Raw genomic sequence first — 20,539 nt, 5'->3', positions numbered from 1 at the left:
TCTCATTTATCCAGGATTTGTGTTCGGAAATGCCATCAAAAGGGTAAAACTGAGTTTTGCTTCAAAGGAATTAGACCGTGACGTGAGTAACAGACCGAGATTTAAAAAGCAACCAATGGGAATACGGAGATTGATCACGTGACATGCCGCGCCACGTCCGAGGGAAGCCGAGCTCGAACCACAAAGGATGATGAAAGATTGACGAATGTTTCAGACGGTCGAGTGATTATTATTTTCGTTTGAAAAACCTTTATCAATTCGCCCGACATTTGACAATCCCGACTCGTGTTGTTAACGACCTCCGTCCGGCTACCACGGGCCATGTTGGCGAGCCTCCATGACTTGGGAATCACAGACGAGATGGACGCGTGGTACGAGCGCCGACGCCTCGAACAAGGTGAGATGGGACGAGGTGAGGAGGTCGCGAGCTCGAAGGGGGGAAAGGTTAATGTGCCGGGAGAAGAGCGAACATGGTCACCACCACTCACCGCTCATTTCACGGCACCGTTGGTTTAACGTCGGAAATGAAGTGCAGTTTGTAGCAATGTGAACGACTATAAATATCATCACGTGTACACCGAACCAGGTGGGCACGCAGGTTATGCGCGCAGGTATCTAGTTCTGCAAAAGTAAAGGTACCGGTAGTCCTGTCCTGTAGATCTTGTGATCTCTATGGACGGTGTTGGGTTAAATAGATGATGCAGTTTAAACTTTGGAGGGCTCACGGGTGACGGTCAGTGCAAGTTGAAACGCTCAGGTAACCACAGATTGTCCACATCACAGGTGAGTCATAAGTCCCAGGACACGGTTTGAGACGCTTGGACAAGATTTGTTACCTCTGCTACCGAAGGTGGGTGGAGGTCATGTTTTCACCCATGTCTGTTTGTTTATTTGTGAACGGGATATTTCAACAAAAGTTGTGGACGGATTCGGACGAAACTCGGTGGACAGGTTGGGTGTCTGACAAGGACGAAATGATTAGATTTTGGTGAAGATCTGAATGTGGATTCGGATATGAGAATTATTTAATTTTCTTAAGTGATTCTTCACCACAGGGAGATCGGGGTAAAAACGATACATGGCAGGATATCTCAAAAAGTTATGGATGGAGTTGGACGAAACTTGTTGGACAGGTTGTGTCTGACAAGGAAGAATCGATTCAATTTTGTTGAAGATCCGGCTAGTAGAATTTACAAAGTGATTCTTCACCATTGAGTGTTATGGCCGACCAGGTGGAGGTATGCTCTCTACTGAGTGCCGTTCTGGTTTATACCATGTATTTATACTTTTTTCTCTTTTTCAGATGCTGTAATACAAATAATACATTAAACCGAGATGGCAGACACCAATCCATTTACAGTGGAAGAGAGTCTGGTAGCAGTGGTGTGGTACCACGAGAGGAGAAACACGAAGAAGTCGATGAACCAGGTGCAAGAAGACTTCGAGGAGCGTTTCGGGAAGTCAGCACCGTCAAAGTCAAATCTTCATCTTTGGGAAAAGAGGAATTTCATGCTGGAAGTGTACTCGACAGCAGATGCAGCAGATGACCAAACATTAGTGATTTGGGAATTCAAAACATTAAAACATCTGTTCTCAGATCTCCAAAGAAATCATTACAGAAACGTTCTGCAGAGTTGGGTGTTTCGTATTCATCGGAACGTTGAACAATGAAGGAAGATCTTCACATGAAAACTTATAAACCAAATTTCATTTGTGAATTTTCAGATAAGATGAAGTTAATGAAAACTGGTTGACATCTTGTGACAACGGTGGACGTCATACGGATGCACTCGATGTCTGAGGATGTATTGTAATTGTTGTATTACTGTAATATGTTATTATTATTACTGTAATATGTTATTACTCTTGGGGCTTGTAGCTCACCCTTGTTGATGGTATAAAATACATCTTCTATGAGCAGCTAAAACCGAGTCCTGGGATTTGACTCACCCTGTAGACCCCATTAGGGAGACAGACTCAGTTACAACATGTATACAATTCAACAAATTGTTATTAATTTGTATGCGGCCTGTGACTGCCAGTTGCATCATTGCTGGGAGTGTAGGTGTACCGCTGATGCAGTGCCCCCCAGCACCAGAAAGCTGATATTCATTTTGCCGACCTCGGAAGGATGACAGGCCGAGTCAACCCACCCGGTGATATTTAATGGCACGACAAGGCCTCAAACTCAAGACCCCGAGATCTTAAGCCAACAGGCTTATTCAACAGATCGAGCATCCACAACATTCCAGGAACACTGTTCCAGTCTTCATCTGATTGAGGAAACATTTCCTCACACGTCTAACCTGCACCTCGGCACACAGAGTTTGAGAGACCGGGTCTTGTGTTGAAAGATGTTCCACCGAAGTGAAGAAATGTTGTGTACTGCGGTCCATTCCATGGAACACTTTGAACGTTCAGATCATGTTATCACGATGGTGCTGGTAGAAAGGTGAGTGCATAGTCGAACACCGGAGTCTCTCTGGGTAGGTTCTCATGACGAGGGAATCATCCTTGTAGTTCGTCTCTGGATCTCCTCAACCTTATTGTTGTCCATCAGGAATCGAGGGTGCCAGACCATATTGCCATACTCCAACAATGGATGTGCCTTGGACGTCACAGCCTGGACAGTTTCTTTCTCGAAACTCACAAAGGATCCTGAGATCAGCCCGGGTGTTCGGTTTGTCTTGTTAATCTCACCTTTGAGCTGTCGTCTTGGTTCGATTGTTGACCAGAATTACGGTGTCGCATTGGTGTTTTGCAGACAGAGCGTCATATCGCAAAGTTCTCTGTCTCTCAAATGGCCATCAAGCTGGGTGTCCCGTCTGCTCGCATCGATTGTTAGACGTTAAGGATCACAAGTTATCTTTTGATAGAGCAAGCGAGTTATCACCGGCACCCTGAACAAATGACAAATTCCTGCCCTGATACTGTTGGGAAGGCAACAGCGAACCATCCGAAGTAATCCTTGCCATGAGACGGCTTCATGACGGTACGTGCCCTTGGGCAGGCCATTCAAGAGAGACGTTTACATGTCTGTGTCTGAAACGAAGTACATTGTCGGATGAAATACATTTCCAGATCTCTTCTTGGGTTTGGCTTGCACATCAGGGTAGCTTTCCATTGACTATTTGTACATTCCTCTTTGTTTACGTTCCATTTTCTACAACAAGCTGAGACAGGTGAATGGTGCATATGATTGAAATGAGATGAAAACCAAGCAGTAATGTCATGTCAAGCAGTAATGTGTGGTTTGACCAAGGTCAGGGTACGGGTGAGGGTTTGATCTGCATTCCAGACCAAGGTGGGGTTTGTCAATGCACAAAGAAAGCCAGGACAGAAAGGTCACGGTGTGCCATATTGAGATAGCAGTATGGATTGGTAGGGGTGGCAGTTGTCATCAATAAGCTGCTTTTAAATACCCCTAGAATCGATAATACCAATATGACTTAAAGTTCTCTCATTCCGTCAAGTCGTGTCCAACTTCTGGTGACATTCCTGATCGGATTTCTCCAAACATCTCCATCGTGCACTGCTACCCGAAGCTCTGGCAGAGACGGCTTGGTTGCATCCTTTACCCCCATCCATCCAGCACATACACCGTCTGCCTCTTCCTCTTCTTCCCTCAACCATACACAGGATAGTTGACTTCCCTAGAGTTTAATGCCAAGTTGGTAGTAATTTATCCAGACTTTAATTATTTAATTCTAAGTTGGCAGTCGTAATATTTTAATCCCGGAATCAAAAGAAACTAAATTTTAGAACTATCAGTTTGGGAACTAATACTTCATTGTTGCCCTCGCCAGAGGAGAGGATATTGCATTTGAGTGTTTGTCTGTCTGTCCGCACAGAATAAATATGATTTTCTCTGCCACCGTTGGTCTAATTGACAGGAAATTTTCACCATAAGTGAACCTCCTCCTGTATAATTTTTCATGATAATTATGATGTCACAGGTCACGTGGTACGGGCGCCATCTTGGAAAAACCGAAAAACTTTGCACGTCTATATCTCCGAAATCTATCTATCTCCATATTCATCTTTTGATCTCAAATCCAAATTTCTTGAGTATATAGCAATATTAACAAATTTGACTTCAATGTTCCAATACTTATGGAGGGCACTCACTGTATCTGACATTCTGAAGATTCCTTCACTCTCTCCTTATTTCTTCTCACCAAAATGCAGATACGAAATTTACTGCAGTACAATTGTGGATTTCCACCTTGATAAATGGTATGCATTTCTATTATGCCAATAAATACCTCTTTGCTGCCTCATCATCTTTATCAGAGAAATGCAGATATGATGTTCTTCTGGCAAGTGTTGGAGTTTAGGAAGGACTTACAGGCCATGGAAAAGAAGTGCCAGCTGAAGAGAGGAAGGAGGAAAATTCTTTGAAAATCCATTTTGCTCCCACAAATGAGGTGTTGGACGAGGCCAGATCTGGAGTGTTGGCAGGTATCGAAGGAGAAGTCTGAGGGTCCCGGATACAAGGAGGGAGGGGGGAAGGTTTGGTGAGGCTGATGGATCCAGGTGTTCCATTTGATACGACAGAGCTGGAGGTGTTTACGAAGAAAGTGTGGGCTGGATCAACCCCAGTAGATCCCGTATTAGGTGTTTAAGAGATGTGATGGTATTAGGTGGTACTTGTGCAGGAGTTTGAAGGTAATGTGGAGGTAGGGATGAGTGCCTGGTTGATGGATCAGGGTGGTGGGCATAATGAATAATCAATCACATTGACCATGACTAAGTGCCACAAGCTAGAAAGTTCTTCTTTTTCCTTGATTTGCCTTCATTGTGCAAAACTCAATGTTTTGAGTGGAGCAAAAGTATCAAAGCTTCTGGACAGTATGGAGATGTGATTTATGACGTTTGTGTACCAGGAATTATCAATCCTGGCAAAGTTTGGCTGTGCAACATGCATGTATAATGTTTATCATCTGCCTTGGGCCTTTCCATTGCGAGTAGGAACACAAATCTACCGTGAATTCTGTCTTGTCTGATCTTTTCGTGAACTAGGTCTGGCTTTTCCGTGCTCTTTTACAGATGTGCACTTGGCAGCAGAGCTGGGGAAGATGCTGTTGGAAAGAAACGCAGAGCTTGACACAGCACTTGAAAAAGTGTGCACAGCAAATCAGGAGCAGGCTTATCAAATCCGGGTAACTTGGAGAACCATTCCACTCGATGCAAACGTTTTCATGAACACCGGTACAATTGTCCAATTTTGATGTGACATTGCTAGCTGGATACGTCTGCTAAGTTTATTAGTCCCCTACCGGTGTACACCGGAGGGGACTATAGGTTTGCACTCCGTCCCTCCGTCTGTCAGTCTGTCAGTCCGTCACGCAAAGAACAGTTTTCCGGACCTTCTTTCTAAACGCTTAATGCTAATGATTTCAAACTTGGCACATGGTTTCCTCATGATAAGTTACAGATCAAGTTCAAACTTTACGACGTTCCGATCATTTTTGACAAAGTTATGGCACTTTGAACTTTGGTAATTTCCCCAACAGTTTTCTGGATGACAGAGTGCCGGTAGGGGACATGCATTGCAGCGCAATACTCAGAATGCTTGTTAGTCCCCTACCGGTTTACACCGGAGGGGACGATAGGTTTGCACGCCGTCCGTCAGTCCGTCAGTCCGTCACGCAAAGAACAGTTTTCCGGACCTTTTTTCTAAACGCTTAATGCTAATGATTTCAAACTTGGCACATGGTTTCCTCATGATAAGTTACAGGTCAAGTTTCGACGATTCGATCAATTTTGACAAAGTTATGGCACTTTGAATTTTGGTAATTCTGATGATCCTTAACTTAGTGCCATTTAAAGTTTTAATTTCCTTTAAAAACCAATTTCTCTGCAATAATTGGACCGATTGAGGTCAAATTTTCACCGTAGTGGGCTCGGTCTGTAGAATATTTTAATGGTGATTATGACGTCACAGGTCACGTGGTTCGGCCGCCATATTGTTTTTCGTGAAAACACGAAAACCCCTTTTTCTCTGCAACGGCTGAACAGATCGAGGCCAAACTTTGCAGGCAGAATCGCATACCCATGACGAACAAAAGTCAGCGAGCATGACGTCATGCATCACATGGTTTCAGAGTTATGACGTTTTTAAGCATGTACCTTTAAAACCGAGCTCCTCCCTCATTTTTGATCCAATCGAGGGGAAACTTCACAGATCTGTTCAGCATGTCAGTCTACTAAAATGTCCTTTTGGAATTTGCGATAGGCCACGTGGTTTGGCAGATATCGTTAATTAAACGATATATATTTTTTTTTAATGGATATCTCTTGTTTATTCTGGAGTTCTCCTCAAGCCGCACCACGCGCCCTCAGCCTCGTCTCGCGAATGTCAACAGCGTGACAGCGCGCGCTTTCGGGAGGGGCGGAGCCAAACCGAACAACATATATATATACACATCGATCATTGATCGTGAACCGGAAAATATAATAAATTACTGATATTTTGTGACTCGAAAGGTTCTTTATCAACAACTTATTTATGGTGCTTCTGCTGACCTGTCTGCAAGGTGTATACATCGAAGTCCCGAGTGCGAATCACAGGTGAGCCCGTCCTGAGGTAATTAGCGATTGGGAACGATTCAGAACCTGTGGGTAAATAACCCTTGGTAATTTCCCCAACAGTTTTCCGGACGACAGACTGCCGGTAGGGGACATGTATTGCAGCGCAATACGCAGAATGCTTGTTTAACATTAAAAATTTGATGAACCAGCCAGTATAATCCTTGCCACAAAGCTCCATTGGCAGCACCAATGCTCTGTAACAGAGTGTGGAACATCGGAATTGTCGGAGGAAATTTGCTAAATATTTAAATGGCCTTTTGTTGTTTAAATGGCTTCAAAGGTGTGTTTAGGTGTGTAGTGTAGTGGAGATTGTAAAGTGTATATAAATAAAGAATTTGAGACTATGTAGTGATGGTAAAGGTTTATAAAGAATTGAAAGTGGCAGCAGTGATGGTAAAGTGTATATAAATAAATAAATAATGGTTCCCAAAAGCATATACAATCCTGTGCTATTTTTGTCCCGTAATGTTGTTTTTTTTAAATCGCCAACATTTGGAGATAAAATTGTGTGTCCCATAGCTTTTGGCTCTGATCTCAAAATTGTTTTGGCTTGCCTCACGCCCAGATGTCGTTGCATGCATGTGCCAGATATGAAAGAAATGTGTCCAAGTAGAGGCTCTAGATCGAGGGTCTGAAAGGACCCAACATATAAGCCCCGGCTGGGATGTCATCCAGTTGGGGGCCAAAAAAACACCTGCACCAAAATCATTTTCAGGAATTTGACCTCAACTCAACTCTGTAGGAAACAAATCCAACTATGAATTTGCAATTGGTCACTGGTTTTGACATCGCTTAAGTTTATACTTATTTTCCTCAAACACAACTTTGAATTGAAGTCTTCTGGTTTTTTTTTGCCATTTCACTTTTGAGTCATTCTTTGTTGACGAGTTCTCTCAATGAATGCAGTATAAGTAGGAATTGCATGTTTGATTGGGATTCCATACCGAATTTGACCTCTCGGTTCCATCATTACTGAGGCGAGGCTAGGCCGCCGTGATAGTGTCCTCAGCGATGAGCATTCATTTTGAACCGGAATGGGGTATCGGCATACATTGGCCTATTCGTTTTGAAAAGCCCACGTGAGATCTTTGCATTTCAATAGCACGTGCTACTTGATGGAGACCTGGTTGCACATTACCTCCAACTAATTATCCAGCTTAAGCTCTGCAACACCTGACCTACAAATCACATGGGTGACACTCTATTGTTGGGTTGGAAATGTAACTCGGTTTAATTACTTGGTAAGCTTGAGTGTATGTACTCGTACATTTGGCTGACCAAGCAGTTCAGTGCTCCGCTCCATTGGGAGCCTTAATACAGGCTGAATACAATTTTCTCATTGGTTGTGATGGAAGCAATTACACATGATGGTGGTCTTGGCAGCATCTTACACAGCGTGTGGCAGTGCTGGGTTGTGCCAACGAGCAAGCTGCTCGAGCTGCAGAGGTTGCGGAAGCCACGGTACGAGAAGCAGAGCTGGAGGTGAAACGACTCAGGAAAGCGGAACAATTAGGTCATCACCACGAGCAGTGGTAAGCATCTGCATCTGCGTCTCGTGGCATTACTGCTGACACGAAGAATATTCACAAGGTAATCTTTAACTCTTAAACCTGATTTTACACATCGAGGCTGAGCGAACTGGTGGAGGAGCTGCAGTCGCGGTTGGAAGAAGTCGAGCAGGCAACGCGAGCAAGGACTATTGGACGAGTCGGGTCTTCTGTGGGTACCACACAGGTCACCATGAAGGGTGAGATGTGGTATGGCCCAACCTTGGCCCGTTCTCGACGTCACTCCCTGCCTGAGAACTTGTCTAATTCTGTATTTCCTAAGGAGGAAAGGTATGTATATATATATTTTTGTAATGTTATATCTGTGTGTGTCCATCTTACAAATGAGATCCTAAAAGTGTATCATGGGTTACATTAAAACCTGATTAAAAAGGAATCCAAAGTTCAGCTTCTCATTTATAATAAAAGATCAATATCAGATTCAAACATTTTCTTTCGAGTTGCTATTAATGTCAGATGTACTGATCTTAAAAGATTACTTTAGTGCAATTAACCAAATGGCACTCTGGATGTGGGATTGCCCCCATTTGCTTCTTCGGAAGTGAAATGTCTTACTTTGCATGTGCCGTAGCCATTGAGACCGAGTGCCGTCCATCAGTATAACACATTTATGTCTGGTTTTTTAGAACTCTAGAATCTACAACTTCACCATCCCCTCAAACGGCACGAGCCATGTCCTTCCTTCTTGCTGTCGAGCGGCAACATCGAGCTGAAGCTGAAAATGGGCTCTTATCCACGAGTGCCGAGGCAGCCGCATGGGAGCAACGTGCCCGTGAGCTCATGCTTAGGGTGGAAATGCTGGAGGCCGACGTGGCGGAAACGAGACAAGCCCTTGCAAAACAACCGATGCACCAATCGTCAGAAGTCGATGGAGGCAACATAGAGAACGGTGAAACGGATTGCGGACAGACTGCAGGTTTGGTCATTAAACAAAGGCGTATTAATCCCACTATTTGCAATTGGTCACTGGCTTTGACACCAATACATCAAAAAACTACATATATTCAACCTTGCTGCCATTAGAGCATTTAAATTGCATCAGACGTGGCAATAAATGCGAATTATTGCTCCCAGCTTGCCGGCTCGATGACAAGAGGCGCCATTTGCATTTTTGCCATCTCCATCCCACCCCAGTTTATAATCCCGTGCGATCACGGGCAACTTGTTAATCATAGCGGTTAATCCATGACAAATCAATTTTGCATTGAATATATATTTTCCATCGGTATTTTGAATTCAATGTCTAAGACTCTCAAAAAAGCAAGATGACTGGAGATATTATGAAACATCAGTTGAATGAATAGGAAAATTATGGAGGAAGACTGCAGACAAGAAGAGTAGCTGGAATTGGTTTATGGGAGTTAAAACGATCATAGGTGAGGATGACGTGTGATTGTGTATTGCCATATTAAAGCCTTCGAGGGAACAATGGGATTGGACCACCTCTGAGAAGTTCCAGTTGTGAGAAAGGAGGAATAAAGTAGTGAAGGTGAGCAGTAAGCCTGGATTGAATGAAAGATTAATCAAGAGGAGGGTATTGGAATATTGAGGGCACACTGAAGGAGCTTGAGAGGCAGAATTCTGGCAGAGGGGGGCAAAGACAAGATATGGAGGCAGTGGAAAACTAGAACGGCACTCGGTAGAGCGCATACCTCTGCCAGGCTAAACAGCTTACGTTTTGTATCCCACTGATAGGCCAGACCTGGATTTGGACTTGAACCAAAATCTAATTGGCTTGTTATTGTTGAGGAGGCTGCGGCTTCGCCCTGAATCTTTGCCGCTCCCCGTCGGGAGTCCCTCCGTTGTTTTCTATCGGTCGGGTCTTCTCCTCGAACGGGGTGACCGGCACGGACGTGTCGACCGTGAGCTGGCTTGTGCCGAGTGGCTCCGCGGCCCGCTTCACCACGGCATGCTTTACCCAATGTGTCGGAGCAGTTTCGCCGGTGGCCGTGTCGTGTCGTCTGACGAACGAACGAGCTCAGGGTTCCGTGAACCCGGCTGCCCCGGGGATCGACGCTCGCTTCCGAGTCATAGGCGTGCCCCGTCTTTCCTCGAGCGGCCGAAGTAGCTTGCTTTATTTTTGGACGATGCGATATATGCAGAAACGATGACGTACAGGCAGGCATTTACAAATCCATGCACATGTGCACATGCACACGTCGATCGGTTCTTTACAAGGATATGCATCAACAACAACTTGCTACTCCCTGCACCACAGATGTCAATTTCCAAACAATTTACGTACTCCCTCTACCTAACTTTAAACTACCCTCCCCGGGTATTCGTGAAGGGGTCCATCCTCCCCCATCCACTCCTTCGCACCATGCACTCCACACCACTCAATCCACACTACTCACTCCACACCATTTATTCCCACACACTAAGTATTCTCTCCATTTATCCACTTGCACCCAATGCAAGTCAATCACTCAACACCATTGCACATGTCCTCAATACACCACTCGTACACTTTCTCCGGTCAGCCCAGACCATTGCCTCATTTCACCAAGTTCAACGATAACCAGATTCTCACACACACAACCATTCTCGACCAATGCCTCATTTCACCAAGTTCATTCCAAAGATCCTCATTAAATTCCTCATTTGCGCCTAAAGCTCATCCTCATACTCACACACATGATACACCAAGATACACCAAGAGCGGCTTCAGCTTGAAGTCGCCGGTGCAATTACCCCCAAGCATTAGCATTAACCGCTCCTTCGCGACTTTGTAGCCTGGCATGGTCTTCTCCTCCTTCGAGATAAAGGAGATGATGATGTAGGCGTGACGTAAAGTCGCACATAATGACATTCGCTGAACTGAAATTTACTCTAAAAGAGTGGCGTAAAGTCGGATTTGACGTAGGTCGAAATGGCGTAAAACGGGGTATGACTGTATATTAATGTACTTTGAGAGAGCTAAAGGAATGTAGATAATTAGATAAAATAAAAGTGACTCATTTTTATTCTACCTCTCTTTTCTAATCACCTCAGATATCTGCACGAAGGGAATTTCCATCCTACAGGAGATCGATGCCAAGTACCAGACTCTGTTGCATCGTTACGAGGAGCATCTGGCCGCATGCCAGGAGGAAAGACCATCCAGCTCCAACCGTACCTCTCCTGAGAGCCGTAGTACACCGGAGTATAAACAGCTGTTTCAAGAGGTCTTTGCTCGGCTCCGTGGGGCCAGCGCTGTGGTTGGAGTTAACGGCTCAACGAGTCAATCGTAATAAGCAGGAAACGTAGAATATAATACTTTTATGCAAATGTGGTCAGCAAATGTGGTGAAAACTTCATTCTTACAATGATGACTTGGCTGCAAATGAATCTCGTTTTATCATGCAGCAACTGATGCCATTTCGTGCATTTATGTCAGACTTCATTTTCCATAGCAATGGTAGATTAAGGTTTGGGCTGAGCTGTCTCTCCTGGGTTTGAATGTCGACCGAGCTATAAACTATCACGGCGATGCATCAACGCATGCGCCATCCCTCGGATAGACGTTAAACTGGGCGTTCCGTCTGCTAGCATTAGTTGGTGGACGTTAAAGATCCTATCTGTGTCTGTCGCAAAGAGCGAGTGAATTATCGCCGGCGCCATGAACAAATTCCAAATTCCTGCCTGGACTGCAGCTAGCAAGTGGTCCGGTCTTATTGGAGGCTCAATGAAACCAGATTTACACTGCTTGCTATCTTCGAGTGTGACGGCTTCTGCACTGTAACCGGGTGGTTCGCATGTTTGATTTGAACAGCCTTCTTTAGACTGGGGAAGCAAATGCAACATCTGAAAGTTCAAAGGCCCTCACCTTAACCCTGAAAGTCCAGGAAGAAATTTCCCAGAACTACACACAACAGGTGCTATGTTTTTTTTGTTTTTTTTACTTTATCATGCATGTAATATGCTAAGTTTCATTAAGTCACAACAACTTAACCACTGGTCAATTTCTTATTTTATCATAACTATTACCACTTATTCAGTGTTTGCTGTATCTCTGAGAAGACGGCATAAAATGGCAATAATTTATTTTGATTGCAAGAGTAAAAGTATTTGTACTTTTTCAATTTTGGGGGAACAAAGTGTAGATCATAAAACAATGTATATTTCAGTTTATTTTCCAAAACGCAGTAATACTGTACATATAAATAAAACATACAGGATGGAAAACAATTTTGTTCTGAAATCCACATTGAAATGCAACACGCGCTTCTTTTAAGGGCTTTGCGTTCTCACTGCTTCTTCGCCATTTGTTTCTGTCTTTGTCCTAACTCGTCATCCTGACAGTCCAGTTTGGTCTCCTCAATTTCACTGCAGGTTTTAGCTCTTCCTTCCCCACTGTACATGCTTCCCTGTATCTGGCACTGCCCCTGTTTAGAGTCATGCTCTGGCTCCTCATCCGATTCTGACTGCTGTTCTTTCCCCGTTTCCAAGTCGCTCTGCTCACTTTCCAAGTCGTCATCCTCTGTGGCCATCCGAAAGATGACAGGAATCTGTGTGAGAATGCGGTTGTCCTCTTGAAGCCCGGTGATCCAGTGAGCCAACGTTACGTGGGCCGCATCTCCAGCTACACACATTGCAAACACAGGGCCTTCCTGCACTGATGAGGCCAAGGGGGAGAAAAACAATTTGTCAAGGGAGGAAGATCACTCCAGAGAGCACTCATGCATCCAGCAACAGGAATAAATTTTCTACTCAAAAGTTAAAATTCTGGAGGCTAGCCATGGAATACTACAGCAGGCATCTAATCAGTGTAATTAATGCACTTACACATTTACCATCCTGACCTTGTGATTGAACATCCTGCTCTGCCAAAGCCTGTGCAGTCGACCTCACAATGAGCATATTGGTTATTTTACCTTGCTGTTTGGAACTACAACAATTAGATATTGTACACCACTCCTTTCCTATTCCATCCCCAGGCGCTGCATGACATCGCCGGGCATGGAGGGGGGCGGGGTGGGAGCGGGGGAGGGGGGCCTGGTGATGATGCGCGCTGAAAGGGAGTGCTCGGTTTTCACTCAGGTTTCTTCTTTCTTTGTTTGTCCAAGCGATATCTCAGCCATCCTTTGAGCTGGGAAGCTGAAATTTCAGCACAATAGTGAGCAAGTAAGTGCTTTGGCAAAAACTATGTTTTTTTTGTTTTTTGATTAATCAATTAATTGATTAGTTATTTAATTATTATCGATTAATTAAGAACTTATCGACTTTCCTCTCATCTGGGCAACATCTCAGCCACCTTTTGAGCTGGGAAGCTGATATTTGGACACGACAATGACCAAGTGATTTGGCTGTAAAGGCTATTTTTGGTTTATTAATTTATCGATTAATTATATAATTTTACGATTAATGACTTTTTTTAAAGTTACAACTTTGGGTGAAACACTGGTGGTTGAGGTATGCTATTAGCCAATTGATTAAGAAATTATTTTACGATCGTTATTTATCGATTTTAATTACGCAATCAATTATTGTACCCCCTCTCCCTCCCAATACTGTCTCTATGTGCTGCACAGAGGCACTGCTGGAATCTGGATACGAGAATTTTTTTTTAATTCACAAGTAATTCTTCACCATTGAATTGCATTGAACCAAAAACGATATGTAGCACAATATCTCAAAGTTATTGACGACTTATGACAAAACCAGGTGGATGAGTTGGTAAGGTGACAAGACCAAGCCGATTAGATTTTGGTTGAAATCCAGATCCGACCCATCAGTGGGACACAAAACCTAAAATGTTCAACCTGGCCAAGTTATGCTCTCCACTGAGTGCCATTGTAGTATGAGAATTGCATTGCCATCTGTACCTATTTTATCAACTCTGACATGGGCTGGAAGTGTAGCATAGAGGAATGCAAACTTGCTTCAAGAAAGTGCGGTCCAGCCTCAGTTCGATTCTCGGCCCAGCTATAAACTGTCACTCTGGTGTTTCATATTTTGGGTGCTTATTCAATGTGTGTACTGTCCCTCAGATAGTCGTTAAATGGAGGGTCCCATCTGATAGTTTAGTTGGTTGATGGTAAAGATCCCACTGTGTCCTTTGTGAAGAGAAGGTGGGGTATAACTACCACCCTGACCAAATTGCAAATTCCTGCACCCTCAGATAAGTATCCTGCGTTGGTGGCAACCAGTCCAGGATTCTAACTTTTGTCAAGAAATGGCTTTGGCAAAACTGACACTCCAAAGCATGATGCATAACTGATCGACATTTATTATAACGTAGCTAAAAAATAGGTGTCAGAATGTGTAATGACAAATATATGAAATATATGATATTGTGACATATCTGCAAAGTAAAACTGAGCAAGTGAAAGAAAAGAATAGGGCAGTTAGATTTCAAAAAAAAATCTTTTTTAACCATCATGCATTAAAAACCCCAAGCACATTTGTCATAAGGTGGGCTTTAAACATTGTAGCCAAACCTAGTCTGCCTTTCATTGATTACAAAAACGATCCACTCACCATCCTCTACGTGGAAAGATAAATCGTCACCAAGATCACGCTCCAGGTCCAAGTCCAGCTCAAGGGGGTAATACAGGGAACGCTCGGGGTCCAAATGTTGATCCTGTTATAACCACGATCAAGCATTTAATCTATTTATTTTGAAAACCAATATCCAAATAAAAATCACACACAAAAAAGTAGAGGTTTTTGTAGCTCCGTCGATTTCCTTTCACTTTTATAATTTTACCCACCTTCTCAGACCCCGGGAGCACGTGGGAGCTTATCAATGGAGCCCGTGTGTGGTACCAGGATCCTTTGTCCGACATCATCTCACCTGCTAAAGGGACTCCGAAGTTCCGTGTTCTCTACGTCCCCCATCCATTTATATATATATATATATATACTGAATATATATATATACTGAATATATATATATACTGAATATATATATATACTGAATATATATATATACTGAATATATATATATACTGAATATATATATATACTGAATATATATATATACTGAATATATATATATACTGAATATATATATATACTGAATATATATATATACTGAATATATATATATACTGAATATATATATATACTGAATATATATATATATATATATATATATATATATATATATATATATATATATATATATATATATATATATTTCGAGAAAGCGTAAAATTGCAACATTTGTATTTCTGACAATGGAATACATCTCATTGAAATTCAAACAATTACTTTCCCAACTGTTCAAACATGGTAGCTCAAAATGTCGAAGGCAAAAGAGACAAGGAATGTCTTACAATTCTACTTACTGCATCTAAATTTGCAAAAAAAAAGAAAATTACATCCCTTTGCATCCTCAGAAGACAAAAAAGTAAGTTAAGAATTTTAAAGTTACTTTATCCTGAAAGGGGAGGGAGGGCTGGCAGGATGGCTGAAGTACGCACACTCGCCTCTAAGCTGTAACCTGCATTTGAATCCCGACCCAGCTATAAACTGTTATCCCGGTGTTTCACAGGCATTAGTTGGACGTTAAAAATCCCATGTTGTCCTTCGCAAAAAGTAGGCGAGCTATCGCCGGCACCATGGACAAATTACAAATTCCTACCCCTAATTTTTGCTGGGAAGGCAATGGCAAACTATCCAGCATCACCCTTAAGCAGGAAGCTGTGTACATCAGAGAGAGAGAGAGAGAGAGAGAGAGAGAGAGAGAGAAAGAGAGAGAGAGAGAGAAAGAGAGAGAGAGAGAAAAAGAGAGAGAGAAAGAAAGAGAGAAAGAGAGAGAGAGAGAGAGAGAGAAAGAGAGAGAGAGAAAGAGAGAGAGAGAGAGAAAGAGAGAAAGAAAGAGAGAGACTTTTTGACTTTTGAAGTCCTTTTATTATCAAAATAATACAAAAAAAATGTATTTATATCTTTACACCAACCATAAATACATGAAAAAGCAATGAAACGAAAAGGTTGCAGAAGTATCACGGCACACAATTTGCCAAAATAAACCATTAACTTTATACAACCTACAAAAATATTACCAGTTGGTTCTCACGAACCTCACACAACCCTTCATGACACCAAGTATTGGTGAATTCATCAAGATTGTTTGCATCCTTATAGAAACAAAACTCTAGTTCAAGTCTTGCTGACACGAGGGCATTGAAAAACAACATTACATTGCATTCCCCGGCAGGTTTACCGTTCAATTTCTCCCTTCTTGAGAGATATATTGCCAGCTTGGCTGTTGCGACAAGAAACCTCATTAACATATTTTCCTTGCTTGACTTGGCATTAAAGCCGAAAATAAAAGAACGCAACGAGAAAACAACCTTCATTCTGTGTGCCACAAGATTAAACCACCGAAACAAAGGAACCAATCTCACACAATTAATGAAGGCGTGGAACACGTCCTCCGTACATATGCAGAATGGGCAACATGTGGATGTAGGAGAGAAATGGTTGATTAACTTATTGGAGGGGACTATCCAGTGGATCAGTCTCCATTGGAGATCACCAGATCTTTTACTTATGAGCTTGCTATACATGGAGTTCCATACAGGTTCAGAGGGGGGTCCCACAGGCAACAGTCTCTTCCACCGGATTACTCCATTTAGCGGCGTATCCCCCAGCAGTAACTTGACACATGACTTGTATAGCTCTTTACTGCTAGTCTCTTGAAAGGGGCTTATCCCCATGCTAACCGGGGGTAAGTCTTCCAACTTGAAGTGCACCAGTAACCCAGGAAAAACCCACTCATCGTGCAATGGTTCGAGCTCGTGGGACCAGCATACTCTCAGCTGTACCCCTATTCGTATCACCTCTCTCAACACTTTTTCAGTCACTCTTTCGGACCGAATTCCTGCTAGCTCGGCTACTTCTCGAGCTGATTTCCACCCACAACCTGAAACTTGCCGGAGGTGCCATACTTTTGTGATGCCGGCAATTATGAAATGCTGGCAGAGGTCCCTACTTTTGGGTATGTTTGGGAAAAGCCGATTGCAGAACAAAGGCTCTTGTGCAAACATATGGATGTCTTAGTTGTCTTCTTGACGGCACACTGTGAGGTTCTGCCAAGCATTCAACACACTCTGATAAAAAACAGGAAGAGGAGATGTGTCAACTTGTTGAAGCAGGACCAAGAAACATTCGCGGCCATATCCCAGCCCGCCAGCTTGCCGCAAAATGTGGGTGGCCAAAACATGGTTTGGTAATTGTTCTTTCACCAAAAGTTTTTGCACAGTGCATAGCCGAAAGGCCATTATGCGGCTCCTGATGTCGACCATACTCTGGCCACCCTCGGCCAATGGACGGCATACGTTTGGCCGTAACCAGTGATGCCCTCCCCAAAAGAACTCCAACAGTTGCCTTTGCACTTCCTTCACCAAGCCTTCTGGTGGTTGCAGGCAGATGAATCTGTGCCACAAGAAGGAGGCGACGAGGTTCTTGACTACCAAAACTCGGCCCTTATACGAAAGGTGAGGCAGGGCTCTCTTCCATCTACTCAATCTCTTTTTTACGCGTTCAGCGACACCTTCCCAGTTTTTCTGGCCGTACTGTGGGGATCCAAGGAACACTCCAAGATAGCGAACACCTTCATCCACCCACTTTAAACTTGCAGGAAGGTGTATTGGCGGGTCTTGCGCCATTCTAGATGCACTGTCCCTGACAGAGGGAACCCATAGCGCTTTGCTCTTTTCCCAGTTGCACTTCAACGAGGAAGCTAAACCAAACAAATGTAGGCACTTAGCCAGAGCTGCAATGTCGTTATTGTTTTTAACAATGATTGCAACATCATCAGCATACGCCGATACGACAACTGGAGGATGATCAGGAGATATACTCATTCCAGAAACGTTATTCCTTAGTAACACGAGAAGTGATTCCATTACAAGGGTGAACAGTAAGCCGGAGACAGGGCAACCTTGCCTTACCCCCCTTTGAACCTGTATGGGAGAACAAAGCTCATTGTTCACCTTAACTAAACTGAATATATTGTTGTACAATAAAGCAATATAAGTTCTGAAATTATCTCCAAATCCACAGGCTTCAAGCACATGATTCAAAAAGACATGATCGATGCTATCAAAAGCCTTTTCTAAATCAAGAAAAATTATACCAAAGTCATTCTGCACACAGTTGCCATCTATGAGATCTCTAATGAAAAATATGTTATCATACATAGATCTACCTGGAATACAATAACTCTGATCAGGGTGAACCAAATCGCAAATTACCCTTTTAGCTCGATTCGCCAGAACTTTTGAAAGGATTTTATAATCAGTGCATAGTAGAGAAACAGGTCTCCAATTCTTCATTTGTCGCAAATCACCAGCCTTTGGAAGAAGGGACATCACCGCTCTTCTCAAACTTAAAGGCAATTCTCCATGAGTCAGTGATGATTCAAGAACATGCATCAGTTCTGGACCTAATAGTTCCCAAAATTCCACATAAAATTCAGCCGGCAGACCATCGATTCCAGGGGCTCTTCCCGAGTCCATTCCAGCCAGGGCTTGCGTTAACTCCTCGAGCGTAATTGGCGAGTCCATATCCAGCCGCTGGGACTCGGTTAACGAGGATAGGTGAGAGGTTAAAAGTCTCATTGTTTCATCACAAACAACCTGTTTTGAAAACAGTTTGGAAAAGAAGTCTTGAACAAATAACCGTCTGTCTCTGGGATTTACAACGACAGCTCCGCCAGGATTAATTACAGAAAAAAATGTTCTTGGGTGCTTTACTGACAGAGTCCAGACGAAAAAAAGCTTTACTAGGGGTATCTAAAACCTTTAAGTTCTTAACCCTTAGACCTTAGTCTGAGCAACAACCCTGCTGCTTTCTCCTGGATTAACTCTCTCAGCTGAGTCTTCTTTTCTAGTAATAACTGGAAGTTTCTTGCATTATTATTTTTAGCAAGTTTACCTTCGAGCTGTACAATGTCAGCTTCCAAACAAGTCATTTTTATATTCTTAACATTTGTAATGTTTGCTCTAAACTGTTGACAAAACACCCGAATCTGGGCTTTCGTATTGTCCCACCAAAGATTAACTGAAGAAAAAGAGGGCTTTCTTTGGATTTGATTAGCCCAGAAAACTTGGAAGGCTTCTTTAAATAGACCATCTTCTAGAAGACTGGTATTAAATTTCCAGTATGCACTTTTATTTATTGACTGAGGAAAAAGAAACCCCATGGTTACTAAATGATGGTCTGAGAATATTGACAGAAAATAATCTGGAGAGACTATAGCGTTTCTAAAAGGTGAGTTTATATACCATCGGTTGAGTCTCGCAAAGGACACTCTTCCTCTGGTGATGCGGCTCCAGGTAAACTGAGGTTCATTGGGGAAAAGTACCCTCCATACATCTAGCAAACCCACCCGAGAAAGGAAAAGGGATAAATCGATACATGATTCGGGATGAGGTTCTGCCGAGTTCCTGTCCATTACAGGTTCAAAGGTACAGTTGAAATCACCCCCGATACACACACATTGGTTTAGATCAACTGTCTGCAGGTGATTAATCACAGACGCAAAGAAAGCTTTCCGTTCTGTGCTCTCACTTGGTGCGTACACATTGAATAATGTGAAATGGAAATTATTAACCTCCAGTTCAAGAGAGCTGAATCGGCCTTTAATGATCTCCTGGAAGAGGATTGACTCAGGTACTAGCCCTGGTCGAAGTACGAAAGCAACACCTGCCGAAAAGGAAGACAGGTTGCTAAAAAAGCACTGTCCCCCAAAAACGCGACACCAATCATATTCTACGTTTTGGGTGATGTGCGTTTCCTGCAGTAAAAGTACATCGACATTTTTGCGCCGAAACAAACTTTGCACTTGAGCTTGGCGGTTTGGGTTTGCACCTCCACCGTTAATGTTCAAGGTGCCAAAGGTAATTTGCTTCATTCCTTATCAAAAGGTTTGATTGGGTGTTGCGAAATCTCAAGACTGGCTTTTGTAATAAATTTCCTGAGTCGGTGAAATTGTGACCTTGTTAGTGGAAATTCTTTGCCCTTTCTTGTTATTTCCTTTGCTGATTGAATAAATGAACCTAAATCAGGAAATTTATCCCTGATAACTACATTTCGCTGTCTGTAGGTTTCATTCAGAAAGGAGAGTACGAGTTGAGGAGATATCATTGGCTGACTCAACTGAGACTGAGACAACTCGGGCACCTCGTCATCCTCATCAGATTCCGACAAGTCTGACAAGGTCCCTCCAGGATCGAGGATGTCGGCCTCCGTGGTCACTATGGGAATTGTCAGTATCTCTGGGGATTCGCTGGAGAGCTCCACTGTGCGATCCACGATGCCATGGTGATATTTGTGCTCGTCAGAAGTTGAAGCCTCGGTTTCATCCTCTTGTGGAGCACAATCTACCGAATCGATGAGCGACTCGGTAACACAGTTTTGAATCTGCCTCGGTAGAGCAGCAC

The 20,539-nt window shown here is 43.1% G+C and overlaps 2 protein-coding genes across 5 annotated transcripts in view; one reads left to right on the top strand and one right to left on the bottom strand.

Moving 5' to 3' along the window:
- The first annotated feature begins 115 nt into the window (after positions 1-115).
- On the top strand, positions 116-12,332 carry LOC137427318 (cerebellar degeneration-related protein 2). 4 transcript variants are annotated; one of them, XM_078775879.1, is made up of 7 exons: positions 118-397; positions 5,050-5,162; positions 7,978-8,126; positions 8,223-8,432; positions 8,789-9,078; positions 9,577-9,651; positions 11,157-12,332. In XM_078775879.1, exons 1-6 carry the CDS (start codon positions 322-324, stop codon positions 9,609-9,611), a joined length of 873 nt encoding a protein of 290 aa, XP_078632005.1. In that variant the 5' UTR covers positions 118-321; the 3' UTR covers positions 9,612-9,651; positions 11,157-12,332. The 4 variants fall into 4 exon arrangements, with proteins under 4 accessions (XP_067972846.2, XP_078632005.1, XP_067972837.2 ...); XM_068116755.2 differs by having other exon boundaries at positions 174-412; XM_068116745.2 differs by lacking the exon at positions 9,577-9,651 and having other exon boundaries at positions 116-397.
- The window catches only part of ECSIT (ECSIT signaling integrator), a 30,028-nt gene continuing 21,743 nt past the window's right edge, over positions 12,255-20,539 (bottom strand). The window contains exons 7-8 of the mRNA XM_078775846.1: positions 14,625-14,727; positions 12,255-12,759 (exon numbers count right to left, since the gene is read on the bottom strand). Of these exons, the coding sequence (XP_078631972.1) occupies positions 12,392-12,759; positions 14,625-14,727 (471 nt within the window). The 3' untranslated portion in view covers positions 12,255-12,391. The remainder of the gene's footprint in view (positions 12,760-14,624; positions 14,728-20,539) is intronic.

Source organism: Myxine glutinosa, chromosome 1 (genome assembly GCF_964187855.1).
Source record: "Myxine glutinosa chromosome 1, kmMyxGlut1.1, whole genome shotgun sequence".
Lineage (NCBI taxonomy): Eukaryota > Metazoa > Chordata > Myxini > Myxiniformes > Myxinidae > Myxine > Myxine glutinosa.
This window is presented reverse-complemented; position numbering and strand designations above follow the sequence as displayed.

Excerpts from the sequence above, each read along its gene's own strand:
- LOC137427318 (XM_068116736.2), top strand. The coding sequence starts at position 322 with ATGTTGGCGAGCCTCCATGACTTGGGAATCACAGACGAGATGGACGCG. Across the intron at positions 413-5,049 it reads ACAAGGTGAGATGGGACGAG|ATGTGCACTTGGCAGCAGAG; the intron begins GTGAGGAGGTCG and ends GCTCTTTTACAG. Across the intron at positions 8,127-8,222 it reads GGTCATCACCACGAGCAGTG|GCTGAGCGAACTGGTGGAGG; the intron begins GTAAGCATCTGC and ends TTACACATCGAG.